The sequence below is a fragment of the Opisthorchis viverrini genome (genome assembly GCF_000715545.1).
Source record: "Opisthorchis viverrini unplaced genomic scaffold opera_v5_4, whole genome shotgun sequence".
NCBI classification, from domain to species: Eukaryota; Metazoa; Platyhelminthes; class Trematoda; order Opisthorchiida; family Opisthorchiidae; genus Opisthorchis; species Opisthorchis viverrini.
In genome coordinates, this window is record NW_008751660.1 from 5,064,212 (window position 1) to 5,087,900 (window position 23,689).

Here is a 23,689-nt window from a genome sequence, read left to right on the forward strand (position 1 = left end):
CAAAGGCTGTTTGGGGCATAACACACGACAGTGTTTTTTGCATTCCAAAATTACTGATAAACACTGAGATTCGATGCTCCAACAACATACACCAAAGACTTCAGGACGTTATGAACAACAGAGCACATTGGCGGGTTAGTGCTTACCTCAAAACCCAAATTACTTTAGCTTCTGTCTTAATGATTCATCCACTTCATGGTGGTTCACTACTTTTTGCAAATAAATGAAAAAAATTGGAGATATATGGGAGGTTTTAAAATGGTTTGGTCACTACTTTTCCTTTTCACTAGTCGAAGTAAAAATAAACAAAAAATTAAACTGGAATGTATACAGACGTTTGATTTCTTCCGTAGGTCCCCCAGCGTAGAATGTGAGATAATTCTGATCAGTGTTTTTATTAAATCTATTCGGAGAATATCAATTGCAAGCTCAACAGCGTTTGGCAGTAAGACAAAACAGTGTGCGGTTTTTATACACGTAAACGTCACCTCTATTAAGCGCAATGCTTTTTTTCACCTGGGTCTAAAAATAAAGTTTATTGTGAAGAATTGTTTACAACTGGGATTTTTTTCGCATGGGAGACTTGCATATTTTGAAGCGAGGAATGTAGAATAAAAATGTTATTTCAAGAGTACTATACTAACAAGTCAGGTTATTCACACTCTGAACTCTCTACGGTGCTGAATTGGGTTTCTTGCTTTTTCTCATCAGCAAGTGTGTTTCGTGTTTGATTTTGAAATACAGAAACGACTTTGGGTTTTCCTCTTTCTGGTACCAAAACCTCGCGTTTTTCAGGAGGCTTTTCCTTGCCTTCTGCCAGTTTTATGGGTATTTCGCGTTGTATTATAGTCTCTGTGGCTCTTGAAGTTTTAGCAGACAGAGACCTGGGTCGGGAGCAGGAAGAATGATATAGATCGGTCTTGAAAATTGTATCTCTGGGTACTGGATGAGCATAATGACGAGGAACTGTTGCATAAATTGATGGTTTGGCAAAGAACACAGAGTCTTCGTCAAGCATTGATGAGTATGGTGATGCCTCCGGCGTTTTAAACGGCGTGTAACAATGAGAACAGAGGGGTAAGATGGATTCCTCACTCCGAGGTCTTGTTAACCTGGAATGAGAGAAAAGGGGAATATGTTCATTGGATCACAAAACCTCCACAGTTCAAAGCAGTCAACGGTAAGCACGACTGAACTAAGCAGATTGTTAAAATCTGAAACACTGGATTGCGAATTATACCATGAAACATCCGACTTCTTTCGATACGTGGTCTGTAGCCAGAGAAGCTCTAGACATTAAAGCTCTTGTCAAGAAAACGAAATCTTTGCGTGCATCATCTGACAAAAGGAATCTTTCAACCCAATTTTGTGCCCGATAAGTGGCTGTTCCAATCGCCAGAATGTTCTGTCGACAGATCCGTCGAAAGGATTGTGTGTAGCGATGCAGATCAATCCGTCTTAATATACTTATAGCCCACCAGCGTTTGTCGAGATAGGTTTTACTGTTTCAGCTTGGATTGAGGGTGGTGGAAACCATGAACAAAATCAACTGGTGCACAGTACATGGAGTTTCCGCCTGTTCGGGTCACTTATCGTACGATCAGGTATGCGTTTCGCATATGATCATCTATGTGATCAGAACCCTTCACCAAAATCTCGCTCTGTGCACACTAGTTCTTTGTTCACCGACATACCCAAAATACAAACATACGTGTGTATATAACTGTGTTTACAAATATTTCACCCATCAGAGGAAGCTTTTAGGAAACACTAAGAGCTTGGGAGGAGTTTCATGCAGTTGTTATAGCACTGGAAGCTTCTCTGAAATACCGATCACTGTTTTCGTGCGTAATTTTCATTTTGGGTATTATTACCACTAGTTGCCTTTTTGTGAGTAATTGTCCGCAAACAAACCTTCACAGGCAAAATAAAATATTGCATCTTGTTCGGCGGAACGGAAAAAATTGATCAAAACTTGGAATGGTATCGGAAACCAGTGCACAAGGTTCTCCGATTTCCATCAAGCACCATGAACTGTCAACATTAGCGGAAAATTTGAGAAACTTCAATATTTCACACGCTGGATTTCAAGCTGCACACTATCTCTTGTCTTGTACCATTTAAAAAGGAAGCTGGAAATATCTGGCCATAAATTTAAATCTACAAAGCTACAAGGTTTATGACTGAATCAGTCGTGCTGATCATACCAGGCAACATTGTAATTCCAGGATCGGTTGACCCAGCGTCGATCTATATTCCCCCAGCTGGTACCAATGGAACATTTTCATTTCTCTTTTGGATGTGTTCTATCCAGCTTGAGCCAGACAATAATATGTTAAAATGGATTAATGAATAGATGTTTTTATATATTATTGGGGGGATTAAATCCTTCATACGTCGTGTGAGTCAACTCATATATTGTTGTTTCACCTGGTAGCGTTCGGCACTTCTGTTTATTGAGAAAGTTTCTCGGCCAGCACCTTAGACTCTTGTGCATAAGTTCTGCTCACATTTTGTAAGTAGTAAGATGGTAAAGTCTTTATAAGAGTGAAAATGAGCCGCAGACGTCCAGCCGCCCACTGACTGGCCATGGGGAACGAACTTCACTATTAGGGTGTCAGATTGTCCCTGTTCCTATTGGGTCTTCTTTGCAATAAGCCATCAGATGACATTTGTGAGTTCTTCTTTGCAGCGAACCTTTCATTTCAGTAAATTCTGTGATTGCTTTGAGGTCACCGTCCCATCCGACTTACATTCATATTCTGCACCCACCAAACGTGCTGTTGCATAAGGGCTTCCTTCTTTTGAACAACAGCCGGCCATTTCAACGTTGTCCCAAGATCTAATATTTTCGTGTCATAAAGCTCTAATGGAAAAGCCTCGGAAAGTACCGGTGAAAGTCAACTATTCTACTACTACTGAATCGATGGTTTAAGATCACATGTAGGGTGTAATCGCGTTGGAGGCCTAATCTGTTATGCGGTTAGAGTGCCTATTACCAGGGAGTGGCACATATATGCTGCTAGCCTTCTGCAATAAATTTTGTTACTAAAAGTGGTCTGTCTTTTTAAAAGTTAGCTGACAGAGAAGGATGAGAAACGCAGTTCACGCTAACTGTATCAAGGTGAACTTGCAAACTGGATGCGCAGGAACTACACTCCTTTCTGACATTATGTGGTACGGTTACGACAAATTAGTGCCCGGACCCACATAGGTTTCACACTCAAAATAATAGCTGTGAGTTTTGTATCATTTTAAGTATTTTTGGATGACATACGAGGGTCTGGTCCACGAACTGAACGGTGAGTAAACAGAAAGCTGGATGATGGGTGCTCTTTAAATAAATACGATTCAGAGGAGTGACTAAAGGAAAGTCGTTTATCATATAGTTTGGAGTATACTCGCCCCCTCTCCATTAATTTTCACACCAGACATATTACAATCTCTTGTTAAATTATGCCTTTCAGTGGGTCGTATTTTTCTTAAGTCAGGCGTGACAGAAAGCTATACGCATTAATGAATTTAGAGGTGAGCTGAGGCCGAGCGTGATTTAGAGTTGTACCCAAATGCCATGCATACAATATTTGAATCTTGGTCAGACATGCGGCAAATCGACAACAGCTGAAGGAAGGACACGATCTATCAGAAGGCAAAAGCACACAGTTACCATAGAATAAAACAGTGATGGGACCAATTATTCTAATTTTGGGATTCAGGCTCATGCTTGATTTAAAATAGCACTGCATTCTCTTAGAAAGGAGCACGACTGAGGAAGATAGTATTTCTGATGGTAGTCTGTCCCTGGATGTTGCGAATGAGCTGTAACTAAGCATCTTCGAGGAAGAATTCGGTTGCTATCCTTTTCAGAATGATTCTAATGATTTTTGGTTTCACATTACGCGGTAACACATTGGCGAGCCTCTCGAGTGCTAACATATCAGCTGGAGGTTGATTCGTCGCGTAAATATTCCTCCCTTGAGCTAGTTATAGAGAGTTGCTGGTAAAAAGGTGATTCGAACATTTTATTGGCGCGTTCGTCCAGCAAGTATATCCAACCAACGCTGAAAATCCAAGAAGCACTGTATACCTGTTTCACCCATATTGGAAACTATCAAAAGTGCACATTCCATGAAACTATAAGTAAAATTTCGAACCCGTGGCAGCTGATCAAGAACAAGATTAACTCGCACAGCTTTAGAGTATTTCTCGGGTTTTTAGAAATCATCATTAAAACTTTCAAAATTTATTCGCACTGTCAACAATTCCTCTTCTTTTAAAGTCAATTATTTAGTGGCTGTGTGAAAATTAGTAAACCTAAGAGGCAAACCTTGTTATCCGGAAACTGAACCTTCAAATTTATTAATTAGGTTTCATTTAGAAGACTCTGAGGGCACTTATCCACTTCCTGCATTCCGATGACACTTGAAATTCAGTGAATCGCCTCATCTTACAGATAGCCATTGAAATTGTATATACGCTTTGATAAGAACTGACCAATATTTAAACCTTGTTCTGGTTCTGTCAGTTCCTTTGCACTATAGCTAATCTCAATCACTGGGGAAATGAGCACTGAGCAGAAAGAGGCACTGTGCCTAACGGGATTTCCCACTCTTCATTACAGACTAGCATACACCGAAATCGATCTGTGTCTGGGAGACTTTGTAAGCTGGGGCAGATTTTTTTATAATGATAATTTTGTAATGCGTCGAGTCTATATTGCCTTAATGACCGCTCATTCGGTTATCTCAGCACAGCTAGAGAATCGTATGGGTGCATGTTTTATTGGCTGTTGACCATTCACACTAGGCTTTGCAAAGTAACGCAAAACCATTTGGGTTATTGCCTCACTTCCATTAATATTGGCGAAAGAACTCCGTATATTGAGTGTTAGTGGTAATCAGGTTAAAAAGTGCTGAAATGCCCTTAATGGGAATGAAATGTGTACGGACATGTACAAAGAATGACCTCATGTCAGTGCATCCTTGAAAGATCATGTTAGGGTAATTTGGGTAAGGCTTCCTTGTGAGAAAAGGGCTGGAACTTGCACCTCCTACGCATAGATATAATCCGCAAGGTCTGTTTCGTTAGTGCTACACTTCCGCTGGGGAATTTTTCTTCGTCTTACTAGCTTTATTGTGCTATACCCCGTTTTACCTCGCTATATGTTCATTCATCTCACTCGTGCAGCCATCCTCACCGCCCTTGGGAAATACCCTGATTGCCAACAATTCGAGCGAGGGCCGGATTAACATATTCCTCTCTAGCCAAGAGATAAATGCTACCCACGGATATTCCATAAAGTATCCATACGCAAACTGTAGACCAGGTGAGTACACCTGATTTGTTGACTGACACCAATAATCTCAATGAACCATGAGTGTATAATCCATGGCTTGAGGAATAATGCGTTTTGGGCAGTGGAACTTTATACACGAAACCCAATCAAATTGGCCTCACATGCGTAACCCATCCGACCTAGAGAATTAAACTGGGTGACCTTCGATGTATTCTTACCAACCTCCTAGAATACAGAACCGCAATGATCAGTGGCGCTGAATTTGCAGATACTTGGTTGCAGCAAAACGCGTAATGTAGGCGATGCAGATCAATATGGACATGTAGTTGGTCGGACTGGAATATAAATATACTAGTACGCGACAATCAGAAGAACGGCCACCTTACAAACGCCGGGGTCAAATGGGTGTTTACATATTCATGTCCTCAAAGACACAGAAAAACGACCCTTACAAGCTTAAAGTTGGCAAAAAATGTGCGCAAAGCATGCTGGAAGATAAATAGGCCCTTTTTAGGAATTGGATGAATCCTTTTAATATAGAATAAACGTCTTTCTTCTGTAGGAGATTATAAAAGCTTGTCACCTAGTTTGATGATTAGAAGTTTGTGAGAACACTTGTGCTACTAGTGTGGTTAGAATACTTTAAGTTAACTAGAGTGTGAACTCACCTGGAAGTACAACTGCTCATATGTGAGCGCCGGATGCGACTCCGGGTACCATTCCGGTGTTTTGTCGTCTGCATGGGAAGAGATAATGTAACATTTTGATGGTATCGTTTGGAGGCGGTAGAATCTATAGTCAAATGTGACTTGAAAAAAAAAACAGGAAAGGGTTGATTCAATAATGACTGGTACCTAAAGCAGCAGGCGTATTGAACCCATTAGAATTCCCCTCAAATCTCATTTTTGTGCTCCGCAAGTTAATGAATTCAGACGCCGGTTGTAAGTAGTGTACAACTGATTTGCCTATTCACCCGTCGAAGGACGCATTCAGAGAATATGAGAGCAGGTTCACTTTAGCGAACAAATACCTAATAGGAATGACAACTGTTGGTAATGAAAGGTGAAGAAGGGATGTGATAATGTCCGCTTGTCTAATTTGCTTCCTAATTTGCATATAAACATCTGGTATCACACCCTTTCGTTAGTGTTACCTAGATCAGATGTTTGATATGTTTTTCAGTCATCGTAAAACATACTGAGGATGCAACTATGAGTGTCCGTCAGAATCACTGTAAACATTGAGGATTACCAACCAGCCACGGTTACTGAATACTTGGGGCATTTCCGTCTGCAAATTGACAAAACAAGTAGTGTATCATAGCACGATTATTTCTCACACTTCTCAAGAAGCAAGATAACGCTGGTAAATACGATCGTCATCGGTATTTTGCCAAACTTACGCGAATAGCTGATTGGTCCAGTATGCTGGATTCGTGAAAACTGTGTCGGGAACATGGTTCAACAACATGGCGGCAGTATGGACAGTCAGACGGTGCAGACCTTCTCCTATGTGGGTATTCTTTCACACGTGATATATTAACAGAATGGATCATCTCCACACGTTGATTGGTAGGGGTTTGAGTGCCAGAATGTCGTCGGAGATGACCATTCAAAGAAGAGCTGTCCATCCAGTCAGCATATGCAGGACTGTAGTTGTGAAACCCAGGTTCACTCATTGGACTGAGAGATCTATCGAGGGTGTCAGGGATACCATAGAAGAAACAAATAACCGCTTGAAGCTTAAGGATTTGAATCATGCTAAAATGGCTACCGTGATGCAAGTAGGAAACTATCTTGCGCTTATCAAAGCACAACCATCTCAACGCTCTGGGCCTCTCTGACAGCATGCTGTTTTCTGGTACCATGTGTATTTTTCACGTTAAGTAGTAGAGGTGACTAACTGCATGAAACACAACGATAAATTTCCCCACGTGGGAAAAATATACCGCAGCAACCATGACATGACCAGTGAAGCCCATATTTACACAAGCATCCAGTCAACCACCGGTCCTTGCCTATCGCACGCAAGGCCACGTTCGTCCTAGTGTGGATCATTGTTGGGAGGAATAGATCTCGAAGAGACCATTTTTATCCGCTGGTTGTTGTCCTGGATAGATATGTCCCTCAAGATATGGTCATGTTCAGGACGGAAACAGCTTAAGGGACTCCATGGTTAGCCTTTTATATTTGTATTTCAAAAGGTTTGTAGACTCACTTCAGTAGTAACACCACTTTGATCCTTAGCAGGTGACTGACTACTGCATGTGGGCCTTTTTGCTATGGTTCTCATTCCTCAAATATGAATACCTCACAGACCGTACTGACAAACTCCTTGCCGCACAATTCACGAAATAGGGTAAAATCATATACAGTAGTTTGGTGTTCCATTAAAATGTCGTTTTTTTCTGGACAAAAGGAAAGCACCTGATAATGGTGTGGTGAATAACTAGGTCTCTTAGAAAACTCACCACTCTGACCCACAAAGTTAGTGTTGAAGCGGCATTGAGTACGCATTATGATGTTTGTCGAAACAAGTGAAGGAACCCGAGTTTTACATAGGTCGAATAATCTAGGGCAATGTGTCTGTAAACATATCTAATTCCAGCAGCAACGTCAAAGGAGCATCCACTTAGACGTTGAAATCAGGAACATCATGTACTGAACAAACATAGAACCCATCTAAACAATAGCTTCTTTTATCCTAAATGCTCATTGATTACCTGGCATAGGAGTTTTAGAGAACAACATGGGAAACGTACCTGTTGATCGATATACTGCGCACAAACAAATTTCCTGAACAAGTTGCTACACCGACTACGTTCTCCGCCGTCACCAGGTATCGACCAGCTTCCTTTTGCGTGACACCTTCAATAATAAGGGTATATTCATCTCCCCTTTTCTCTTCTCGGAAGCGTTTTCCAAAAGTGTCAATCGGTTTCCCATCAAAACTCCATGTGACCTGTGAGTAAATCAACCGTACACATAGCTTGTTTAGACAACTGAAGATAAAAGATAAGGCTATTCAACTTTAAAAGGCATCGGTTGGCCCTAGATTCACCCAACTAAACATCTCACGCAATTCAACTGCTAAGTCACAGACAAAAGCCTATACTTCGCCTTCCTAGAAAAAGTGAGATTAAAAATTTTTTCCAGATATCCATGGAATTCAGGCAGGATCAGCAGGTTCAGTGTTTCGTTGTTTTCCGGAAAATACTCGCATAAAATCCGGGTCTGAATGACCGTGAATTCCTGGCTGCGTATGGGAGACTTCTTGGTATGGAGTACAGAAAGTATTCTTGAATTCTGAATCGATGAGCCCATTTTTAGTCTGACGGACGGGACAAGTGTCTGTTTTGGGCGGCCACTTACCACCAGTCAGGAAGATTTTTGAGGCAATGCTTCGTCTCGTGCGCTTAAATTCGAAAGTTGTGTGAGCCATCTTCATCAGCTCATCTTGTTTGGGCTAAGTTTAGTTGGGATTTTTGCTTTCAATCTGATAAGCCATCGGTTCACCAACACAGTTCTTATGGGATGACATTTAAGGTAGCTGTTATTGGATCAACCGGTGAACAGTTTACGTAAACAGAGTGCTATCACATTAGGGTAAACAGTTCAAGGGCAATAATGTTTGCTGTATAATCAGTTTGACTTTGGTGAGCAGATTGACGTGCCCTGCTGTCACGACAGAAGCACTTTCTCTGACGAACTAAATAGGCTGGTCCAGTTAGATGATATGGTCGTTAACTGTGTTGTCGTGTCATTTACCTTTGAAGTATGTTTTGTGTTAGTTCGCCAACTGAGAAATGGCGTGCCTAAACTTTGGGATAATGGGAATAAAAATATCTCGAAGTAATAAGGGCGCACGCTTGTTGGGAAGTCAGCATCCTTGATAGCTGTGTAGGCTTCTGAAACTTCCACTCCGTGTTGGGAGCAATGAATACTAGCATCCATGAACCATTACGGATATTGCCTTCTCTACGTGTCTTGCCTAGTCTCCAAACTCGATCAACGAAACTGCGGCAGCTGAAATCAGCGTTCCCCTGATGCATAGCTTAAAGCACCAAATGAGAATAGTAGTGTTCTACGCAGCGCAATTAATCAGTGCTGAAAAATGAACGCTTATATTATTTTACGAAAAAAATTGCTGTGCCGCCAGTGTTTCCCTGAAAAATCTACAGTCATATCATATACCCTCGATCCATGAACACTTTCAGCACATTACCAACATCAAAAAGGGCTTTTATTGTGAACCGAACCTCAAAACAGATCGGAACTCACTTAAGTAACGGTAGTCACAGTGTCTAGAGAGTGACAGCAAAATTCAGGCACGACAGGAGACTGAGAGACTTTGATTTTGGAGCTTCGATGGTTTATTGTGAAAACGCAGGTAGTTGTTACAGTTATTACTGTGCACCTGTGCATAGCGACCCTTGATCTGAGTACAAACCCTATTGCTCTCCCAAATCTGTCTAGACATCGAGGATGTAGCAGTATTTAACTCTCTGTAGTTTGTGGGAGGTGCGTGGCCTATAACCGTCAATACTAGCGAATCCAAGCGACTCCGGTAGTGTCTTAATACGTGCTTTATGCGAACGGCTGTTGCTAACGATCCATGTAACGACAGTATATTCAAATCTCAATGGTAAATGTTTCGCTACAGTGAAAAAAATGCAACTACACTTTCTAGATTATCATCATGCAAAGAATGTTCAGTTCGGGGATTGCTTGAGATACTCACCATGGGAGTTGGACATCCGTCTATGCGACACATTAATCTGACAGTTTCACCGGTGCGACAGGTGAGGTCAGTAAAGATAGCTTTGAAATCTGGCGGTCGTGTTTCTCCAGTGCCATTTGTCACGAGAGCGAGAGAACTGCGTCTTCTGTTTTCACCCCCTCTCTCAGAAGGAAACTGCTTCATCTGTGGTGATTCTACCACGATACTCTTTGATGTAGTACCTGTAGTATCTTGAATTCGTGATGGTGAGCTGTCCATAGTTTGTTGTACTTTGACGGACTCCAATTTAATAGGGGAAACATCGATTGTACGGGAGAGTACCAAGAAATTGTATGGATTGTGACAGATAAATTCCCACAATCCTGAATCTGTAATATCCATGTCATGTACGGTGAGGCCATAGTGATAATTGTTATGAGTTATCTGTCAAAAATTGAAATAGCAAACAAGAGTAAGTTTGAAAATGTGAAGCTTGGTTGTTTGTCTGTTCGTCAGAGCTTGGTAAATGGACTGTAAAATAATTAATTGCTAGTTCCATAATATGTTTGAGCTATTCATTTAGATTACGTGGTAGTTTGTTTGGACCACCGCATTTTACGGTAACTCTTGAACCACACAGCAGCAATAGTTCACCTGTCAAGTTAATTAACACCGATGATCGTCGTATCTTGATGTGGTATTGAAAAACCCCCTCACTTGCAGGGATAACAATCTTTGCAGGAGACAATGTGTAAAGATTCTAAAAGACAGTCATAGGACGGTGATACAGACTAGAATATTTCTGGTACCTCCTTTTTTGTCCGTGCTCTAAGCTTGTCACTGAGTTTCCAAACACTTTGTCACTATTCGAAAAGACATCATCGATGCTGCTGATGATAGATGCCTTTGATTCGCCAAACTAGATATAGCCTCATGAAATGGCTTTTGGTTTGTGGCACTCAAGTCCAAAACTTGTTACACTGGGACAAGAGGACCGGGAATAAGAATCTTGTGGAATCGAAAGCTGCCTGCACAATCAGGCGGCTTGAATCTAGGCAACAGCCAATCACTTCACAAGTGGCAAAGCAAATCTATTCAAACGTTCAGTGAAAACCAGAGAAGCTCTGGATGTTTGGACAACTTAATCAGCTTGTACATAAATTCAAATATTAGGTAGGGATGTGTATGTCAGGTTTGGAGAAAAATTTGATCTGGTTTTACTGTTCGCACTGAACTTCCGAGATCATTTTTCTATCACCCTCAACGAACAGATTCATCGCGAAATCGTTTATCTTCTAAGTACTTAAAATTCACTTTCGCATAAGAACACGACGTCATAATAGTATGTTAAAGCCTATTCACATCGAAGCATGCCTTACTGAATAGACACAGGTTATACTAGCATCTCCGCTGCCAAAATACATTAACGCGCTCAAAAGGCAAATCTTAATTGCTTAATTTGCCATGCATTTACTATTTTTGTGTGTGGATTTATTCATAACTAGCCGTTTCCAAAGTAAGAATCTCACGATAACAGGCTCCATACACCATTCCGTCCATCACTCGCTTCCCTTATTGAATTAGGTTCTCAACTGAAGAGCATTTTCATGTTCATCTTGAACTGCAATGTCATAAAAAATTACCAGGCAAGCCGATGAAGCAGGAAATAATACATATCATGCACATAAAATTTAGGTTACGAGTGCTTTTCGGAGCACAGGCCACAAGGCACGACAGTCAGAAGGGTATTTTCGTCATTTGTAAAGAGTAACGATTAATTTCGATAACTCGTCAACAGCAGAACACTCCGGCATCCTGCATGATGAGTAGAACTTTTTAATTGTCGACGTAGTAACGCAAGAGTCAAATAAATCTGTCATTAGACCTTTGCCTTAGAAAAATAATGCTCCTGCAGAAATACTTGAAGCTAAATAAAATTTATCACTTAAATACCCCATATGGATTTATCCCGAATATAAAATTACTATTCGATATGAACTTCGGGACCACTGGCCACTGTGAGAGGGTGCGGGCTGAAAGATATGATCTAAAGTCTATTGGACATTGCCTTTGTTAAACGGATGCCAGTTCTTTTCGGTAATACACTCTCTCTACACACTCTTTCTACACTCGACCGTTATTTTATCCGTGTTGCCTGATTCATACATATCAGTATTTACTGGCAAATTTACTTTTGGTACTCAGCAGATCGGGCATCATTACCCGGACTCGGTGTGTATGCGTCTGTGTGAAGGAAGCCAAGTGTAAACCACATTCTTACCCTGGTAATTCACAAACTTGGCAAAGTTTTGATTAGATCTATGTAAGGATACTTCTGGAAACCTACTTCAATTTTCCCCTTTTGTGGTTCAATCACCGTTGTTTTATCCTTAATCCAACAGGATTCGGGAGCCGGGTTTCCTCGGATTGTATATGACAGGTCAAGTTTGCCCCCACTTTGCACATGCATTTGTTTCATCCTCTCCTGCTTATCCAGTAAACATGGGGGATAATGTCCTGTTGATGAAAGTCCGATCGATTGTGTCGGTTCTGATGAATCGGAAATGCGAACAGATGATCTTGTTAGCTATAAGTTTGTAGTAGTTGTTCTACTTGTTTTTAGTGAGTAGTGAAGAATGATTGACCAGAAAACTGTTTAGGGTGTGATGTCTAGATGGCTTTGGGACGTCTACCTCACGTTGAAGGTCAAATGTACTATCAAAAGTCTTCAGTTAGCAGGAAACGTCATAACGGCAGTTCAGAGGCAAACAGTTATATTATGACCTCTACAAGTAAATTCCTGCAACCATGAAAAGGACTCGAAAAAACAATTGCGAGCTCAAGCACATTTATTGGCTGTAGTCGTTTACCTAATTAGAAGCGATTCAACCGCAACACAAAGTTCAAAAGCATAGTTTGCCAGCATAATACTTTTTGACAACCCATCATTAGGCTTCAAACTTATATAAGAGAAGATCAATATCTATCGAGTCAGGAAACGACCAAACTGCTTTGATCATGAGCGATAACCAAAAACAGTGGGCAGCAACATGGCTAAAAGGGTGTTCTGACACGTATACCTGTAAACCGTTAATCCCATTGGGAGGAGTATTTTCAAACCAATGGCTTTGAATAACTGTGGTGGAATCAGATAGGTATCTTAAAAGATTTTCGTCGATTTTTAGTAATACTTGGTGTTTGGCTAATGAAGCAAATGAGGAATGCGTCGTTCGGAACGAAACTATGCACAATATTCAGTCAAGCACTGGTAAGCTCACTTAAGGTATCATAATGCGTCCCTGTGGTCTTCCACAGAGTTAACCTTACAGAAACGTGTAAGCATAAGCAGTTTCAGAGTGCTTTGCTATGATTTATGTAGTAGCAGTTTTTTCGACTGATTGTGTAAGAAATACACCTCCAAAGACCATCCAAATAGACTTACGCCTTATTCCAAATGAATATCAGTGTTAGCAATTTCAGTAATGCAAACCAAGGAACGATATTCAGAGCCATGCAAGTCGTGACTTGTCATTGGACCCTGTATGTCAATCACATTTGTACCGGAAGTACAAAAACTCTTTCATTCGGCTGAATCCGGAAGGTTCGTTTCAAAATCATCATCAAGGTCATATTATCGTCTGAAGTGAAGCAACTTCCTATACAGAATGTTTCGAAATTGGTTCCTCTCACTTACAGTGGCCCAGAAAATTGTCGTACTCACTGCCACAACTATTATCCTGCATTTTCTGTTGTCCACAACTAACATAGTACAACACAACATATTGACATCAACTCCCAAGTTTATGTCCACCTTGCTAACTTTCGTCTCACAAATACAGCTGAGCAGAGTTTTAAAAGTATTTCCACTGTGTTTATTATCACATTCCTCCTTCTTTCCATTGCACACATGTGTAGTAAAACCGCTCACACGGTTTTGGCAGCAGAAACTTAGCCAAGGTCTGACTGTCTAACCCGCAAACCTGCATTCATTCAGTTTTTACGACGGGGTGACCACATGACCCCAACACTTATTATGTGCGCGGTTTTCACCAACAGTCGCTGAACACCATGAGTCAACTCGAATCAGACGTATGAGGGCTATCACTGTAATAGAATGATCGATCTGCTGCACAACGGTCAAGTAGCACTGACCATCAAATCAACGAAAACAGAAAACACACCCCCTAACTAAATATAAGCAGTGCTTTGGCTTCTGATGACTTATTTGTTTCGCATTCTGTTTCAAACATCTTTGTCATGCCTTTGTTGAAACAAGTAGAATCGTTTGGCAGCTCAGGTTCTTAGCCGCATTCAGGAAGTGTTGTTCATATTTTAGCTGAATATAGAATGTGAACTCGCAAAAATGGTGCAGTTTGGAAACGAAAACTAAATGACATGGATAACCCTGAACAGGAACCAAAGTGCAACTATTGTAAACAAGCAAGAAACCTCAGCTGTCCGGTTTTAAACGTCCGATCCATGAGATATTCATACAACGGATAATTAGCTATTTTAAGAGCCATTAGCTGTTGATCCTTAAAACAGCAGAGTACTGAAAACAGGTCGAGATTCATTACGCGGACTAGTACCTTCACTTTGGCCCGTGGAACATGCGGTCCCAAAGCGAGATTGGATCAAAGACTCTCGGCGTAACCGTCTTAGCCTGAATTAGGTATGCAGGAAGTTTTACTCAGAAACCTGAGTGATTGAAAACTCCGCTGACAGTATTCTGCAAGTATCACCTCCAAATTTCAAACACAAGGGTAGCTTCGATGGCTCGAAGGACTTCCTGAGAAAACCCCACAGACAAAGGCTTTTATCATCCCCAAAAGAAAGTGACATGGTTAGTACGAATGACAGGGTGACAACGTAATATCCTGTTAACATTTGCTAACCTCACTGAATCCTCTTGGAAAATATGACATTCATAGACAGACACGTGAACGAATAGCAGATTCTTATCGAATTGTAACCAGAGCCCCAAATGAGCATTTTTAACGGTCACTTTTCCAATTAGAAGATGGCTCAGGAGAACAGTCCCAGAAATGTTACATGCCAATTGTTCTCTAACCCCAGCTCCCAGAATGAATCAGCTAGATCGATGGTTCTCTACCACAGTTCTCTGTAAGCGACATGGTTATTTTTCGAAAACTTTGGTGACGATCGGCAGATTTATTGTCGGGAAACGTTTCGCTTTTGACACAAAAGCTTCGTCAGGCCAAGTGACTAGGCTCCGAGGTTGGTCGGGGTTTAAAGTGGAAGGAGAACCAATCAGCGAAGCTGGATTTCTGCTGGGTGTCGGTCGAGGGATTTTTGTGTGTTAGGGTGGGTGAACAAGTGTTGGCCCGAGGGGGAAACCTACGTGTTTGCGTCCAGCCTAGGATCTGGTTCTTCTGGTTTGGTCTACTTAATGGTCCGTTTTGAACGTCGTTGGAACTTTCTCTGTTTGTGCGGATGAGCTAGTGTTTAGCTAGATGTGTAAGAGGGATGCTGTGACCTTTGGTCGAGTTGGGATTTTCAGCCCCACCCCCAAGTTTTTGCCAATGATTCTACTTGGATTGGCAACCACACAGTCACGTGTCAACTCGGCTTATCTAAGACCGCTTTCCATACACTCGCCAGTTTCACATCTCCATTCTATTCACGCTGTGACGCTTAGTGGATCGCAGTCGCCGTCTTAAAACTTCCACATTCTCCAGATCTATTCTATGTCCCATGTCTAAGGCATGTGCCGCCATCGCTGAGTCTTTGGCCGGCGTTTGGTATTCCTCTACACTCCTTGGTGGTTTATTTATTCTTTTTTTATGCTCACCGATTCTGATGTGCAATTTCCTGGCAATTAGTCTCATGTAAACGTTAGAACAATCGTTGCAGTTAATTTTATACACGCAGTCCCTAGTCCTTTCAGCCGGTAAGGGATCTTTCAGTTGCACCAAAACTTAGCGTAGCATTTTTCTGAAAATCTACTCGAATTTTGGCTGAGTTCAACAGTCTTCGAACAACCTCCGATGTTGCTGCTTTATATGGAATGACTGTTGTGCCAATACATTCCTTAATGAGTCAAAATACTGGAGCCAATATCCTTCTTAGTTGAGGTTTAATCAAACACACCCGGTATCCTATCTTGAAGTCTGTTGGCAATCTCGATTTGAGCTGCCGTTCGGTCGATCTCTTCTGTGCACAGAGCTCTGACTCCACGAAACACCGGTCAGACAATACTGGTGTACATGGACTTTGGATGTGCTGATGAAAAGCTCAAGACGGCTCCTGTGTCTTTTGGTTTCGGTAGATAGTCGTTTTCAATTTCCCACCAATCTTATGTGTTATACAGTCGGGAAAGGGTAATGTGCCCGAGGTGGACTCTGTTTCAATGCTAAGCTTAATGTGTGGGTTTAGATTATTGAAACAGTCGTGGAAGCTATTCACGGTATCTCGTTTGATTACAACAAAAGTGTCGTCAACATAACCCAAAATCTTTGGGTAGACTATGATATCCGGCCAAGGCTATTTCTTCGAAGTCCTCCATGTAAATCTTAGCTAAAACTGGGGATATTGGAGATCCGTTGCAAGACCATGTTTTTGTGAGTAAACAACTGTGTCAAAAGTGAACTGATCAAAATTCAACCACACTCTTATGTTCTCAACTATTTCATTCACCGAGAGCTGTGTCCGTTACTCGAGTGTCGTGTCTGCCAGTAACAATCTCCTAGTTACCTCCAGAGCGTTTGCCCTAGCGATGTTTGTGTAATTGAGATTACATCTCCAAAGGAAGCTCTGCAATCTTGCTGACGAAGTCCTACGAATTCCTAATGAAGATGCTTGATTTCCCCGTGATCGGCTTTAGTATACCAACCTGAACAAAGGTCACAGCATCTCTCTTACGCAACTATCTTTGCACTAGTTCATCCATAGAGACGGACAGAAAGTTCCAACGACGTTCAAAACGGACCATTAAGTAGACCAAACCAGAAGAACCAGATCCTAGGCTGGACGCAAACACGTAGGTTTCCCCCTCGGGCCAACACTTGTTCACCCACCCTAACACACAAAAATCCCTCGACCGACACCCAGCAGAAATCCAGCTTCGCTGATTGGTTCTCCTTCCACTTTAAACCCCGACCAACCTCGGAGCCTAGTCACTTGGCCTGACGAAGCTTTTGTGTCAAAAGCGAAACGTTTCCCGACAATAAATCTGCCGATCGTCACCAAACTTTTTCGGAAGCGATGATTACTCAATCGGTTCAAAGTATTTTTCACCCGATTGGACACACCATATTTATTCATTATTTCAGCTTTACCTGATACAAATGACCCTTCAACATTTAGCAACGTTTTGTAGTACTCTAACTACGATGAAATTCACTTGTATTAAACAAGTGCGTTTGTGCCAAGAGAAATATGACGGAAACCTGTTTGAGCTGTTAAAATCTCTGAGCTGTTAAAATCTCCCTCGAGGGGGGGATTTGCGCCGGATGAGAACTACCAAAATGGAATGTGCATAATGAGAGAGACACTGTGGGACCGTCAGCAAGTTAACAACAATGAAGGGATACTGACCGGTTACATTTAACCAGAAAGTTGTTTGGGCGACAGAAAGGAACCGGGGACTGCCTTGTTTGGCATTTCTTCGGACTGCGGTAACTGTGTATAGTCCACTCTGATGAGATTTCAAATTCTTAATTTCCAACGAAAAAATCCCTTCTCTTGGATACCCATTGTACATGAGTGTATCGCTTCCAGCAACCAGTACGGTGTCACCACGGGCCCAGTTCACAGAATAACAGCTATCCAATAGGGAGATCACACACAAAAGCTTCACAGTTTCTCCAGCCATAACAGAGACGTTGGAAGGAGCAATGATGAAAACATCTGACACATTTGGGTAATCTTCGTGTGCCAGGTCTGGGTGGAACGTGTCAGAGATTACATCCTGGGCAATCATGGAGTCGCTTCCTGGAATATGCGGATGGCTATAATAAATAAGCAAAGGCGAGTTGATAATATATAAGGACGGATAGCGGTGAAACTGAAGGAGAATAAACATCCATTTTAACGAAAATCAATTTGCATTTTATTGTAACTAATCTACTCTAAACTCTAATCTACTCTCTAAACCCAGTACACTCGTTCCAGATCTCTGATTAAGGTCTAGCAGATGGATACGAACAGAGTGAATGCCTTATGCTTAGCTTAGGTTCTATTGAGTGTGCCGTGTGCGCTTTGGTTGAACTCTTTGTTTACTGTCTGTGTGTCAGAATTGTGTCACACTGAATAAATCTGGCCGAATACTAATAGTGCAGACATTTTTGGGTCCTATGTGGAACAATGCTGCGAAAAATTAGATGAAAACATTTGCACCGGGCACATTGGATGCTTCAATGCACGGCAGACCAAAAGTAGGCAGTTATCCACTTGAAGGCTCTCTGTAGTTACAACAGTACTTTCGAAACTGCACCACGCCTTGCAAAGTACACGACTGTTGAGAATGTTGTATTATACATGGCGCACGTTGCACCCTATGGACCTTCACTTCGAAAGAAAAAAAACTTACTAAGAAGCCATATAACAAGCTATTTTTAGGCTGCTTTCGCGTAACCCGTGGCTACACGACTTATTAGGTGCGACTTGTGAAGATATTGAGTAGTGTCGACACTGAAGGATATAGTATTTTACAACAGAAACAATCTCTTGACAAATAAATCGTTCATCTTTAACCTGAATAGTATAGGAATTATGCAGTTTGACTGTGACATATCAGTAACTCATGCTATTGGTGTTGAGTATGGCGCTAATTCTGGTGCGACGGCTCAATTTGATTAAAAACGTTATGCCACTGACACTAGGTTTGCATCCGAGTTGTGGTTTGCCTTTGTTTTTCACGAACAAAACTTCCACAAATTCACTCTCCGTTTATGGCACGCGTACGTATTACTTACGCCAAACTCGCTGACCACCAAATTCAGAGACACAGTAATGGATACTGGAAAGACCCCAGCGGCAGGGTAGCCCGCACTTCTGGGACACGTTAAAGGATTGAACACTATCAACCTTCATGACGTATGACATTAGAAAAACTGTGAGTATTCCGTTGTGCAAAGCTTTTGACAAAAAGACTGCAGTAGGATTCATCAACTGAATTAAATAGATTTTCCGAAGGCCTTCGAGTCAGTTTTCATAAATGCATGTCTGAAAACAAAGTCTTGATGTGTGCACATAGGTATATGTCGATTACATCGCCTTCCGTATGATCCCACTTTGTCTCAACACAACCGATAGCGTGAAACTATCAGCTGCCTGGACAGACTGGCCTCATTGGATAAAAGGAGTCGAGACCGCGGCCTGACAAGCAAACCTCAAGTCAAGGCAGTGTCATCCACTGAGCAAACACAGAACGCGCAAATACACAATTGCCGGCAGTCACTGTCATCATGGCATCAAACCAGCTAGTTTTGTTCCTCTGTTTTTTTTTGTGGTGTAAATTATCTATTTCTCCTGGTCAAATAGTCAGACCATTCCAACCAGTTCTGAAATTCAAGGGTAGTTGCTACGCATATGCAAGGAATTACATTGTACCCACACTGAAACTCATCGTCATAGTGTCAGCCACTGTCGATGAATCAGGAATCGATCAACACGTGATCTAGTAACGTGAAGCACCTGGTTGTAGTATGGTGGCACTGTAATCGTGTGAGTTGATTATACAGCCAATCAACCACCCAGTAAAGATTAAGTGTCTGTGTACTCTTCGGCTTTTTATTGCAGAGTGACTATTTACGGGGCGTAATCTCTGCACTTTTTGTGGGTGGTACTGTGTATGTATTCATACGTTGGACTTCAGCGAGTAAAGACAATAAACGATATGAATTCAGTGAGACTTTTTAAAGTCTGAATGAGCTCGGTAACATAGTTGGATTGCTTGCAAAACGGGACTTCGTGGGAAATTAGCCTGTTATTGTTTCTTGAAATGGTTTTTCATTCCATATTGGAGCTGTCAATCCAAAGTACCTCCGACAAAATGAACTGTGGATTCCCTTTTCCTGTTAGTTTCGAGGCCGCCTTCGTCAGGTATCTTATGATTATTGTTTTTGACGAACGCTAATTTTCACTACAATTATCAACACGTGTTCTGCTATAATCCGTCCGTTCGAATTACCTAGGTTGGTGGCGTGTATCCAGTTCTAACTCACAAATAAGCTAATCGATATATCGAACTTACTGTAAACAACATTTCACTGGGATTAGACGATCGGCTCATTACAGTCTCAGATTTCATAAACAAGTTGGATAAATAATCTGAGGCTGTCACCTTTGATTATGAATTTGTTAACCACCTAAAATTCAAAACAACCTGTCCTGTTTTATCAACGCGCATGAAAACTAAGAAACTAATTTATTCGCTACCTTTTCCACTATTCCATTTCCCATTTTGATTGGGACGGCCAAAATCTTCATCACTTTCTGCCTTGGTGGGCCATGTTCCGTGTGAACAGGCAAATTACAGATCTTTCCTATCAACTTTATTCTGAGCCTTGTAGTAAACAGCAGAAGAAGGGTGAGACGTCAGACGATACTGTTGGTTAGGTTTACAATGAATCGGAACTTCGGGGACAGCCAAAAATATCAAGTATTTCTCTGAAGTATATTTTTGGATAGAGCTAGATAGATGATTGGGCCAGTATGAGTGTATTGATGAAAGGCCATCACCAGATAGCAGCAAAGACGTTTGAACAAATCAACGACTATTCTGCCACCAGCTGTAAAGTGACTTGATGCAAATCGTTGTATGATCCTGATGAAACTGTCAATATGGTTCTTGTCGGTGATCTATAACGTAAGTTCCGAGCTCATTCTCGGTTCAAGAATGGGTCCTATTTAAAGAGGCTAAATCACATGATAAATACTTGAAATGATCACAGGGTGTTCTTACAATCAATGACAGTAGCTGACTGACTGTTCAATGCATTATTTACGGGCCTTTTGAGCTACATTTAGTTGACGGTTCTAGTCCTGTTAAAAACTAGCTGGAACGGTTTTAAACCCTTGACCAACTTACATGCTATCAGTCTCCGTGGGCTCCTCCACCGGAATGTGTAAGTTAAGGTCAACCCATCCAGCATCATTGGCAAGCACCAACTTATACCATCCGGAATGCTCCTGCTGGAGGTTTCGCATACTGAGCATGCAAGCGTTTTGACTCAAGGATTCCTGTGTTTCAAATGAAGAAGGTCTTAGTGAAGAAATGACGCAAAAATTGAATAGACAAAGCAAGCAAGCTAGGATGATATTATATATATATATATTATCTAGAGAATAAATGCCTGAGAACAAATCTACTGCAGATTAACGTTCATCAGCTCACAAAATTTATCGCAGGAAGTCACTGACGATAAGTTTTTTTCACACGTTAGCTTCCATATCCTCCCAAAATAATGTGGTTAAGCCCTCCTTATTGGTTTTCATAAGTGAATCAGGGGTTTCAGGAAAACACGGATTAATCGTTTAGAAAACTTTCCTGAAACACAACCTCTTGGTCGGTTCGCAGCTTCTCCGGCGGTTTCTTGTGGTGATTTCATCATGTGTGGAACTGAGCGGCGCACTGTAGAACTGGCCGTTTCCCTATTCACTACCCAGTGTCACTGAAACTAATGTTTGTGTCGGTGGTGAGATTTGCGAGCAATCATGAGTGTAACCCTTTTCTGATACAAGTTTGCACATTTGGTCCTCCAAAACCAACTCGGTTCAGCATACCGCCGTATTCTCGAAACAAGACTCTCTAAGCAGTAATGTGGATTATTTTGGGATTGAGTTGAATGCTTCATCATTGTTTTTGTTTTATCCGGTAAAATTGTTTAATCCAAAGTTAATTCAAGGCACTACACTCAATCTTGCTAGTTCTGAGACTGGTCAGCTGTGTGACAGGGTTACTGAAGAAGCAATATGAACGGAAAAGCTTTCCAACGCTCCAGTTCTTCGACGCCAGTTTCATTACAGACCCACTGTCCTGTGCAATTCGGATGGTGATCCGGTGACAAAGGCTCCAGCCTCTGAGATTAGCGTGCAAGTAATCGGTGAAATTGATTCGACACGGTCACATCTGACGTTGAAAATTTAGAGTTGAGACATATGGTGTCTGTTGATAGATTGACCAGTGGGTCGCAAGCCGTCCGGAGTTTGCCGTCGATCGTCGAGCGTGGACGGATGTAATCTGGACAGTAGTGGGGAGCCCACTTTCATCGGAGTCAATAGGAGTGAAATAAGCGAGTCGGTAATGTACGTACGTAATGGAGCATGAAATCGTGACACAGCTATTTGGTACTCAAGGCAATCACACAACCACTGTTTCTCCATTTGTCCAACGTTTCAGAAGGGCTTGGTAAACAATCAGTAGTTTTTTTATTTGAGTAACGTTTCCCTTTCGACGCAAAAGTTTCATCGGGCCAAATGAGTAGGTCACCGAGTTGGCCAGGTTTTAAGGCAGATAGAGAACCAATTGCCAAGACATCTTCGTATTAGGATTGGTGGAGTTTCAAATCGGTTACCATCGCGTTTGGTTCAGGCTGCTTCAAGTGATGTTTCACTGCATGTGCCACTGTTAGATTTTCCTCGGTTTTTGTGGGCTTGTGAGTTTGCGACAAATTAGTTTGCGAAAGGGTAGGTGGGTGAGGTAAAGTGGAATTCACACGATGACTGGCTAATCTTTCTGATGGCCGCACACCAACACGCGTCACCTCGACTGCCCCAAAACCTTTCTCCACATGCTCGCCTTCAATTATGTTAATACTGGGAGGCTTGGTGGTTTCTACCGCCTCGGTCATCAGTCTCTGTGACATGGACCGTAGTCCTTGCCTGAAAACCTCAACATTTTGTTGATGTGTTTTGTGTCCGTGTCTAGTACACGTTCCGCTATTGAGAAGTCTTTCAGCAACGCTCGATATTTCTCCGGGTTTCTCGGCGATGTATTTATTTTCCTTCTATGCTCTCCAGTTCTGTTGCAGTTCCCTGACCGTCTGATTTTTCCGTAGGGCGACCCTTTAACTGTATGAGTGCAGATCGCAGATTCTCCTCCCTCTGGAAAGCTATTTTTATGGTAGCCGTGTTTAGAATTCCTCGAACAACCTCCGATGTCCCTGCTTTATGTGGAGTAATAGTAGTCCCAATCTATTCCCTGTTGGGTTTTGCTACCGGTGTAAGGAGGAAAGCCCTTCGTTACTTGTTAGAAAATATCAACTAAACAGTTACACACGTGAAAGTCTAATATGCACCTTGTTTTACTACAAAACCACATACTACTCGCAAACCTCATCAGTACTATCCGCCGCTACACCGTTACCAATACCCTTCGCAATCGATGCCTAATCAAACTGGATGGATATCCACTACCCCAAAGTTTGTTCTCCACTTCAATTCGGGCCGCTGTCCGATCGCCTTCTTCTGTGCACGGGGTCCTAACACGCCTAAACATTGTTGATGAAATCAGACTTCGGATGAGCAGACGAATGGTTCGAATTTGCCCTATTGTCCGTCTGTTTTTCGTACACTGTGATCTTTCGTTTTCTCTCCACCTTATGTGTCAGTCTAAAAACTTCACCAACTCATCAACGCATACTAGTCGACAAGAGCCGTTACCTGACACTCAGAAGCGATCTAGTGCGCTGGTGATTGGTTCCCTGTCTG

General features: G+C 41.8%; 1 protein-coding gene across 1 annotated transcript in view; it reads right to left on the reverse strand.

Annotated features, from left to right (window-relative positions):
- Positions 1-377: 377 nt before the first annotated feature.
- Positions 378-23,689, reverse strand: part of T265_00479 (hypothetical protein) — a gene marked incomplete at both ends in the record, with an annotated part of 72,182 nt that continues 48,870 nt past the window's right edge. Inside the window, 7 exons of the mRNA XM_009164252.1 lie at positions 378-1,112; positions 5,965-6,032; positions 8,045-8,257; positions 10,037-10,459; positions 12,363-12,565; positions 17,573-17,985; positions 21,069-21,220. Coding sequence (XP_009162516.1) covers positions 653-1,112; positions 5,965-6,032; positions 8,045-8,257; positions 10,037-10,459; positions 12,363-12,565; positions 17,573-17,985; positions 21,069-21,220 — 1,932 coding nt within the window. The remainder of the gene's footprint in view (positions 1,113-5,964; positions 6,033-8,044; positions 8,258-10,036; positions 10,460-12,362; positions 12,566-17,572; positions 17,986-21,068; positions 21,221-23,689) is intronic.